Below are 10,577 nucleotides of genomic sequence, written 5' to 3'. Positions count from 1 at the left end.
TAAGGTCAGAAATTATAAAATTTCAGACTCAGGGACTGGGGGTGTTTATTCATGGTAGAACATTTGCCAATGACACACATGACCTTTAATTCAGTGGCAAACTGTGTCAAAATAAAAAATACTGAAGTGGACCAACAGCTGATCTAGCTTATTCTTTGTCTTGGTTCATGACTCACGAACTGAACTACTGAGCTATGTAGCACTCCTGGTACTGCTGTTCTTTTGTTGTGTTGGAACAGTCTCTTTTCTAGCTCATATTTCGTGTGTAATAAGCTTTCTAAATATTTCTCTGAGTTTTTCAAATCATTTAATATCATATTAATATTCCTGACTTAAGCAATTCTCACCATCAAGAACAACACTAAGATTGTAGAAGAGAAGAAACTGTACCTGTTTGACACTTGCACGGCCTGTGCATCTGCACTCATTGATTCTAAGAAGTTTATCATTTCAGTCTGATTTTCATATGTTGCAAGTTGCAGTGGTGTCAAGCCATACTGTAAAGAAAACAATATTACATTTTATAAAACAACTTGTTTCTCAACTGAAAGTTCATCACAGATTTTGTGAACATAAACACACACTGTACTGAGTCACAAGGCATCATTTTTCCTACAACACCTGCTGTGCTTTCCACACACAGCTCTCTTCTTCCCTTTGACACATCTTTTGTCTACACAACACTGCATATGAACACCAATCCCTTCCAGAATTTTCCCCAAACACTCAATGGTTCCAATCTTCTTAGCTCCAAAGACTAGGACCTCCATGGACACAACCCCAAAATATAAAGTTTGGTATGCCCCTGTTGAAGGAGTGTGCTCAAGAGGTATCTGGAGCAGAGTTTCTCAATCTGCACTCCAAATATATTTCTTTTCTAAACTAAAAATTATCTCCCAAGGGCAATAGCATCTTCTATGAATACCAAAACTTTTGAAAATCATAAAAATGTTTTGTATATTTTCTCAATGATCAGATTTTCTAATTTGCCTGACACCTCTCTCCTTTCCCAGTCTGCCCTCATCCCTGAGCCAAACACACATCAATACCTTCTTAGCAGCAACCCAGTTCTATATATTCTATAATCATTAAACTTGAAATGTATTTCTTTTTCTTGTTGGTGTAGATGTGATGTGATGTGTGTGTGTATGTGTGTGTGTGTCTGTGTGTGTCTGTGTGTGTCTGTGTGTGTCTGTGTGTAATCCTAAAGCCTATAATCTTGAATTTCAAACTTAAAGTCAACGCTGAGACAAAATATGCTATTCTGTGGGTTTTTTGGCACTAATTATAAATACACACACACACACACACACACACACACACACACACATATTTAAAGAGAAAAAGCGTTCCTCTGAACACATTCAGTGAGAATGCTTGAAGTTCTGCATGTAGAAAATAGGTCTGAGTGTCCCAGCTAGAAGTAGCTAGAAGTGCATTGGGAATGAAGTTGAATGACCTTTACCTCTGTTTTGGCTTCAATATCTACGTTGTACTCCAGGAGCATCTTTACAATTGCTATGCTGCCCCTGGAAATGGCATGGTGAAAGGCTGTATTCCCACTGTAATCCATCAAATTTGGATTAGCATTGTGCCTGAGCAATACACAAACACAATGTGTGTTGTCCCGCTGCGCAGCCTGTGGAAATTGTACAAAGAAATACATCTTCACTTCAAGGAAGCCAAGGGAGACATTTCTACAATGGCACTGAATAGTTTCTCTGAAATCAGACAGAGTTTTAGTTATTCATATTTTCCCTCCATTTTGACACAAGGTCTTCTTAAATACTCCAGGCTTGACTCATTTAATGATCTCCCCACCACATCTTTTTCCAAGTGGTAGAATTAAGGGGTTCTACCAACCCACCTAGATGTCCTAAGCACTCAGGTCTGTGCTGGTTGGCTGTCACAATGCAGAGATTGCTTGTTTGCTTAGATTTTGTTCTTTTTGCCAATGTGATACATGCTTAATACACCTGGAAAGATCCTCACTTGAGGAATTGGACTGGCCTCTGGGGCACTGTGTGGAACTATTTTTTTTTTTATTTAGACAGAAGTAGGAAAGCCCAAGGTCTTGTGGTAGGGGCATGCCTGAGTTCAAAGTTGTATAAAAAAAAGCTGACCAAACCTGGGTAAAAGCCATGGAAAGCTGCATTCTCCCCTGATCTCTAGTTTAGTTCTTCCCCCCAGTTCCTGATTTGAGTTCCTGACCAGGTTTCCCATGAGGATCAACTGGGATGAATAAATGTAAGCTAAATAACTTTTTCCTCTCCTGAGTAAGTTTTGGTCTGTGTTTTCTCACAACAACAGAAACCAAACAAGGACACCTCTAATCCATTTCATACCAAAACAGATGGCCAATAGCTACCTTAATCAACGGTGTGCAGCCTTCATCATCCTGGATGTTAATGTTGGACTTATTTTCTAATAACAGTGTCACTACATCTGGATGGTTGTGGGCACTCGCATAATGCAGCGATGTCCTGCAAATTGAAAACACATTTAGCAACATCTCTGAATTCCCAGTAAGACTATCATCACCTGTAAGTACTACATAATATGAAGGTGATTTCTATCTGATGGAAGAAAGTAACTACAATGTTCTTATTTATTGAGGTCTACTCGAATGTTCATTTACTGTGCTAGGGATATGGTACATGACTCTTCCTATTTAAGGCAGGTGTTCTATCCTGACCTTCTTCGCTGCTCAAAGCAGCCTGTCTGAATCCTAGAAAAGTTCCCAAATTGATCTCAGCTTGAATTTAACTCATACTCTAATATCTGGAACTTACTAGTTACTCCTCGGTATTTTCAGGAGCTCCATGACTCCATGTCCCCATCCAAGGGATGAACATTAAACATATCTTAATAGGGGCTACTCTGATGTTTCAGTTCGAATGGGGAAGAAATCTGCTACAACACTACAAGCATTTCCAGCTCCTGAGAGCTCAGCATTTCCTGATCATGGTAATGATTTCTCTTCCTAGTGATAACAAACAGAACTATTCTGTGAGAGAAAAACAGGATTTTATCAGCAGTACACATAAAAAAATTCATATAAAAGAAGTTTACATTTCTTAATCCTCCTATCTTATCCATTGTGGTTACCTTCATTTTCATTCACATTTTACCCTCTCTAAGAATGGAAGGTCATTTATCCTTTTTATTATTTTACAACTATAATTAGCAATACTTTTAGCACTTTACAAAATTAAAGGTAATTATCATGCAACCCATTGTGGCCTACATTAAACAAAATATGTCACAATCAACAGGTAAGTGGCAATTTTACCGGTCACTTGCATCTATGTACATTTTTAACAGTGAACAAAATATAAGCCCTCAGTCCTCAATACTTTCTTTTATTTTTATTTTCACATTTCATTTTTTATGCCCATATGTAACACTTCTATACTCGGTATAGAAACCAGGACCTCATGCTTTGCCGTATATTGATCAATGTGCCCATGGACTCACACCAAAATCAGGTAAATATTGCTACAAGGTAATAACCTATGGTGGCATAGCTGCCTTGCTTGAGATTCATAGAGGTTCAGTAAAATGAAAGGAGGGTTCCAAAGAGTAATGTTCATTTCATGTTATATTTAAATTTATAGAATGTAAGGAAGCTTGACTGGGCAGAGAAATGAAGTTTTACAAATGGGAAGATCTTGAGAGATATTAGAATGTGTATTCTACACAGGGGATATCTAAGTTACATGTGGGGAATAAATGGACTGACAGAATGAAAAATTACCATTGGACAATTCAGTGTTTTTAAAGAAAATATTCAATGAACAGAAGAATATTTTAAAACTAAACTTCATTCTTGTATTCTTTATATGAAGCTCCACCTTAAAGACTAATTAACATCTTAGAATAACAAAATGATCAAGAAGCATGTGAACTAGGGAAAATATGCTGGTGTGTCATCGATTCCCCTTCAACCATAAAGACAGGATATAAGAATGAGGTGCTAACCTTTAAAAGTCTTGGAAAAATCAGGAATTCAAAGCTTACTATAAACATAGGAAAAGCAATATACAGCAAACCAATAGCCTACATCAAACTAAATTGAGAGAAAGTTGAAGGAATACCACTAAAATCAGGGAGTAGTCAAGGATGCCCCCTTAAACAAATTCAGCAAAGTGGCTGGATACAAAATTAACTCAAACAAATCAGTAGCCTTTCTCTATTCAAAGGATGAATAGGCTAAGAAAGGAATTAGGGAAACAACACCTTCAGAATAATCACAAATAAAATAAAATAACCCAGTGTGACTCTAACCAAGCAAGTGAAAATCCTGTTCGGTAAGAACTTCAAGTCTCTGAAGAAAGAATAGAAGATCTCATAAGATGGAAAGATCTCCCATTCTCACAGATTGGCAGGATTAACATTATAAAATTGGCCATCTGTCCAAAAGCAATCTACTGATTCGACGCAATCTCCATCAAAATTCTAACTCCATTCCCCATGGAGGTAGAAAGAGCGATTTGGAAATTCACTTGCATTAACAAAAAAACAGGATCCTGAGAACTATACTCAACAAGAAAAAAAAATTCTGGGGGAATCACCCTCCCTAACCTTAAGCTGTATTACAGAGCAATAGTGATAAAAATGTTATGATACTGGTACAGCGATAGGCAAGTAGATCAATGGAATAGAATAGGAGACCCAGAAATGAACCCATACACCTACCTATGGTCACTTGATTTTTAACAAAAGAACTAAAACCATCTAGTGGGAAAAAGATAGCTTTTTCAACAACTGGTGCTGAATCAACTGGCACTCAGCATGTAGACTGCAAATCAAACCTTTCTTATCACCCTGTACACAGTTAAAATCCAAGCAAATCAAGGATCTCCACATAAAACCAGATATACTCAACTTAAAAGAAGAAAACATGGGGAAGAGCCTAGAATACATGAGCCTGGAATACTTGGGAAAATTTCCTGAACAGAACAGCAATAGTTTATTCTCCAAGATCAAGAATCAACAAATGGGACCTCATCAAATTGCAAAGCTTCTGTAAGGCAAAGAGTACTGTCATTAGAAAAAAATGGCTACTAACAGATTGGAAAAGATTTTTATGAATCCTACATCTGATAGAAGGCTTACATCCAATATACACATAGAATTCAAATAGTTGGACTCCAGAGAATCAAATTACTCTATTACAAAATGGGGAGCAGAGCTAAACAAAGAATTCTCAATTGAGGAATATCAAATGGCCAAAAAGAACCTAAAGGACTGGTCAACATCTTTAGTCATCAGAGAAAATGCAAATCAGTACCACCCTGTGATTCAATGCCACACCAGTCAGAATGGCTAAGATCAAAACTCAGGCAACAGAGGTAGGCGAGGATTTGGAGAAGGAGGAACACTCCTCCTTTGTAGGTGGGAGAGCAAGCTGGGACAACTCTGGAAATCTGTTTGGAGGACCCAGCTTTACACACTCCTGTGCATATACACAAAAAGGGCTCCAACATAAAACAAAGAAACATATTCCATTACATTCACAACAGCCTTATTTACAATAGCCAGGAGCTGGAGAGAACCCAGATATCCGTTCATCTAAAGAGTTCACATGGAAAGACCCCTGGCTTCAATTGCATATGTAGCAGAGGATGGCCTTGTTGGGCACCAATAAGAGGAGAAGCTCGTGGTCCTGCCAAGGCTCTAGCCCCAGTGGAACGGAATGCTAAGGCAGGGAATCCGGAAGGAGTGGGCAAACGGGTGGGGGTGAACCCTCATATAAGAGGAGGAGGGACGATGAGCAAGGGGGTTCATGGTAAGAACCCACACACACACAGAGAAAAAGGAATGAGGGGCTGGGGTAGTTGTTAAAACTCAATTGGTAAAGCATTTGTCCTGAAAACCTGACTGCTGATCTTGGGATAAGGGGATCCACAAAGCTCACTTGCCTACAAGTGTGAGGATCAGTGTGCTCCAAGACAGTAAATAAAGCACACCATGGACTTGCTTGAGTGGAGTCTCCAGAACAGAGGGACGATGGGCTGGAACCCACAGGGAGGCCTGCTTGCCTGAGCTCAGGCCTTAGAACCCCATGGTGGTACAACATAACTAGCAGTCGACATTGTCTCTGACCACCACACCCTAAGCTCCACACGTGTGGGGCACAGGAAGTGAGATGAGGACAATCTCTGTCCTTCACATGTGTATCGATGTAAAAACAACAGTACAGAAGGTGATTACATGGGAGCATGGTCACAGTTCCAGTTCTAAATGTCTTTGATCCATTATTATTTTATACTATATTATTATATTGTATCATATACATTATATTATATTATACATTATTATATTGCATCATATTATGTATTAAGAAAGTCGTCATAGAAACAGGGGGAGTGGGAAGTGGGATGGAAGAGGCAGGACAGGACATAACATTGAAATGTAAATGTATGAACTATCTAATAAAAATGAAAAAACAGAAAACAACAACAACAACAAAGAAGAAAGAAAATCTAGATAGGGGTCTTGGCAATAACAGCTCTAGTTTTGTTTAGTAGAGAACTCAGTTTGATTGCTAAGACACACAGGGCAGCTCACAACTGTCTATAGCTGCAGTTCCAGGGGATCCTGCACCAGGTTCTATCACAATGGTACACAGAAAATACACAGAGGCAAAACAACGGTATTTATGTGTGTGAGTGTGTGTGTCTTTTTGTATGTTTACAAAATGTAAGGGTTAACATAAGAATAAAACTATGTAGTTTCATTAAGGCCTAGGAGCTGCTGTTCCACAGTGTGGAGGTCTCATACGACTAAGAGCATTTAGCAGGTATAAAACCCAGGGGTCCCCAGTGAAAATGAGCCTATGTATGACCACTCTCTACCCTCAGATTGTAGCCCTGGAAGTTGATTTGTCTTCCTCCTTAGCCCTGAGTGTCCCTAACAGTTCCTACCCTCCTCCTTTTACTCCCCTCATCAATTTGAAGCCCCATTACCTGCCCCTCCAATCAGATTCATCCACATGATGATGACACTCATGGATCATACTTTCAATTTTCTCCACGTCCCCAACACAGGCCGCTCTTTGTAATCGACCCACGGGATCATACCCAATCAGATAGAGGGGAAATTTCGTCGTTTTCTTTTGACGCAGGCATCCAAAACCAGGACAGGAGCGCCACAGACGGGTGTACCAGCGTCCCCTTCTGGGGAACTTCAATGCCAGAGCATCATATTCAAAATCTTCCTCCATTATGGAGCTCTAGGGCCGCCCAGGACCTTCTTACCCTCTCTTCCCTCCCATTTAGCTACTCTCCACCTCCCAAATTATACGATAAGAGTTTGCTAAAATCACCAATTCTTGCCAAAGAAGTGTAGGCAAGACCTGCTCGTTCAGGGTTAACTGAACTATACTTCATCACCTAGCAACACAGCTGCACTGGCACCACCATAGTGACATGCTCTGAGCTCACAATGGAGCTGGCTTACGGACTGTACCCTATCCTTATGCTCCATGTGTGCCCACCTCAGACTCCACTGTTAGGAGCCCAGCCCCCTCAGTGCTTGTTCAAAGCTCTGTCAATGTTGACGCTGAAGTAGATCCATTTGCATGGCCTTCAAAGGGAATACTGAGGGCAGTAAGGGAAGCCATTGCAATCTGTAACCCTAAGACTGGCCTGATGGACCTAAAAAAATCATCCTGATTTAGCAAACCCAGACCCAAAACAACAAACATTTCATGTGTCTGCTGTTAAGGATGTTAGGTTTTAAGTATCTGATAGGAGAACTACAATCTGGATAACCACACAGGATTCCTGACTATCTACTAGGGAACTAGGGAGCAGAAGAATATCGCCCCAGGAAGAGGAAGGAGTGTATAGTGTTGGGAAGAGATAAAAGCTAGAATAGGAGGGGTTAATGAGAGGGAACCGGGAGAAATGGGTAGAGGCAAAGGGTACACACTTCTACCTCCCTCGCATTTTTCAAGCCCCATTACCCTCCTTTCATATTCATCAACATGATGTTGACTGGAGTTGATCACTCTCTCCAGTGTATCCTGGTCACCTGCTGGCTGCATGTTGGAATGGGCATACAGATTCATACTTGATAAGGAAGAGGGTCAGTTTCTTTTTCTTAACCAGGCACCCACAGCCCTGGCATGCAAGCCTAGGTAAAGTAGGAAATAAGGGGAGGGACAACAAACACTAAAGTCCCTTTGAAAAAAATTAATGGAAATCTGCTACTCTATTAGCTTCCTATATGTATGGAATACATATGGAGCCAAAAACTAACATGACACGAGGCTCCACTTAGACATCTTGTGCCACCAAGTTACAAATCCAGCAACAGGAATGGGTGACAACCTGTTGAGTCATTACCCAAAGGGTCCTATAGAAAACCTTGACCATCACAAGCCAGTGCCAAGACTATTGGTTGCTCTACACAATCTGATGTTCAGGACTGACTTCTGAAGATAACATTTCTGTCATCACAGGGGGGGGAGGGATAGGTTGAGCCGGGGTCTAACTAGACTCTTCACACTACTAACCAGAGTTCATAATACTGGAAGGTAACCTGTCTGCTACTGGAGGGCAAAGGTAATCCTCAACATCAGTCAGCTTCAAACCCTGAAACCTACAGTAACACCTACAAAGAAGCTCAAAGGCATCTTCAAATCTAATTATAGGCGATCTAGAACTCTCATATCTTCACAGGCCCAGACATACATATAGTGCACACACAGACACGTAGGCAAAACATTCATACATGTGAAAGAAGCATTATCTTTCAATAATAACATGTTTACAGGTATGTAATACACTTATGCAGCAAATTCATCTTTTTCAAGTATATAATCTAGGAGTGCATTCTTACTATGTCATTAAATTATGCATCCCTTATACTATTGGTTTTAAAAATATTTTAAGTTTGAGAAAACTCTGTGGCCATTAGAAGGTACTCTTTATTCCTCCAGATCCTACCCCCTATCAACTTGTTAGGCACCAGCTCAGCCTATCCCTCTTTAATGACAGAAGTGTTACTTTAAGTATAGGAACTTAAGATCAGGATGTGTAGAGCACACCATAGCCCATGATGTGCCTGGGTTTCATGGATGCTTTGAGTTAATGAGTAAACTGGCTGCAATCCAATCTAACATTTGGTCTCATTCGGTTGGTTTTTGGTGTAGATGTTGTCGTCGTTGTTGTCGTTGTTGTTGTTGTTGCTGCTGCTGCTGCTGCTGTTGCTTCTGACATTGTTTGATAGATTGATTGGTTTTTTGGCGTCTGGTTTTTTGAGGTTTTTGTTTGTTTAAGTGATTCCTTGTGTGAGTGATTGGTTGATTTTCAAGAAAGTTTGTCTCTGCCCACCCCCTTTCTCTCTCTCTCTCTCTCCCTCTCTCTCTCCCTCTCTCTCTCTCTCTCTCTCTCTCTCTCTCTCTCTCTCTCTCTCTCTCTCTGTGTGTGTGTGTGTGTGTGTGTGTGTGTGTGTGTGTGTGTGTGTGTGTGTGTGTTTGAGTGTGTGTAGCTCTGGCTCTCCTGAATCTACCTCTGTAGACTAGGCTGGCCCCAAACTCGTGAAAATCTACATGCCTCTGCCTCCTGAGTGCTGGGATAAATTTCTATGCCCCCACCAACCAGGTCATTTTGCGTATTTAACAAAAATGAAGTCATCTAATATAGAAATATCCCCTTTCTTGGTCATTAAATAATAGCTTCTTTTATCATAAGATACTGTCAATGCCTCTGTCCATCTCTAGAGACTAGTCCATTGTATCAATATGATAAACTCTGTTTACCCGTTCATCATGCTGGACCATTTGGGGTTCTCTCTTTTGTCTTTTACACTTAGCAGGGCAATTATACATCAATCACAAAAAAATGAGCTTCAGACTTGCCCTCAGGACAATGTGATGGAGAAGATACCTCTACTGTGATTCACTTTTCCCAGATTATATCCACATTTTGTAGAGTTGCTTAAAATCAACCAGCATCCTAGCCTCCAAGGCTCCAGTGCTGCTGTTGAGCAGAGTCAGAGAGGATGGAAGAGTGAATTTTGGGGGCATTCCTGTAAAACTAGGTCTTCCGGATGGAACAAATGCTAGCAGTCATGAGTCCAATACAGGGACCTTTGCTGAAAACACCCCACACAGAATGGGGCATCCTAATTCCATCAGGTACTGGAAGGAGCTCCTGAAGTTTTAAAGGGTACCAGTTGAAGACTGGTTTTCACTTGAAAAATACACTAAAAAGCTACTGATGTAATAAAGAGTATAGAAACTTGTGGCTTTCACTTAGAACATTTTAATGGGAAACTTTTTTTTTAATTAACTTGAGTATTTCTTATATACATTTCGAATGTTATTCCCTTTCCTGGTTTCCAGAAAAACATCCCCCTAATCCCTGCCCCTCCCCTTCTTTATGGGTGTTCCCCTCCCCATCCTCCCCCCATTGCCGCACTCCCCCCAACAATCTAGTTCACTGGGGGTTCAGTCTTAGCAGGATCCAGGGCTTCCCCTTCCACTGGTGCTCTTACAAGGATATTCTTTTTTTTTTTTTTTTTTTTTTTATTAACTTGAGTATTTCTTATATACATTTCAAGTG

The 10,577-nt window shown here is 40.4% G+C and overlaps 1 protein-coding gene across 1 annotated transcript; it reads right to left on the bottom strand.

Annotated features, from left to right (window-relative positions):
* Positions 1-290: 290 nt before the first annotated feature.
* Positions 291-7,399, bottom strand: LOC148000444 (uncharacterized). Its single transcript, XM_087589339.1, has 4 exons — positions 6,972-7,399; positions 2,369-2,483; positions 1,466-1,639; positions 291-497 (listed from the first exon to the last, which is right to left on the bottom strand). Exons 1-4 carry the CDS (start codon positions 7,226-7,228, stop codon positions 333-335), a joined length of 711 nt encoding a protein of 236 aa, XP_087445465.1. The 5' UTR covers positions 7,229-7,399; the 3' UTR covers positions 291-332.
* Between the last annotated feature and the right edge of the window lie 3,178 nt (positions 7,400-10,577).

Source organism: Rattus norvegicus, chromosome 16, assembly GCF_021556685.1.
Source record: "Rattus norvegicus strain SHRSP/BbbUtx chromosome 16, alternate assembly SHRSP_T2T, whole genome shotgun sequence".
NCBI lineage: Eukaryota > Metazoa > Chordata > Mammalia > Rodentia > Muridae > Rattus > Rattus norvegicus.
This window is presented reverse-complemented; position numbering and strand designations above follow the sequence as displayed.

Excerpts from the sequence above, each read along its gene's own strand:
- LOC148000444 (XM_087589339.1), bottom strand. The coding sequence starts at position 7,228 with ATGGAGGAAGATTTTGAATATGATGCTCTGGCATTGAAGTTCCCCAGA. Across the intron at positions 2,484-6,971 it reads GAATCTGATTGGAGGGGCAG|GACATCGCTGCATTATGCGA; the intron begins GTAATGGGGCTT and ends TTCAATTTGCAG. Across the intron at positions 498-1,465 it reads ATATTGAAGCCAAAACAGAG|TATGGCTTGACACCACTGCA; the intron begins GTAAAGGTCATT and ends TTTTCTTTACAG.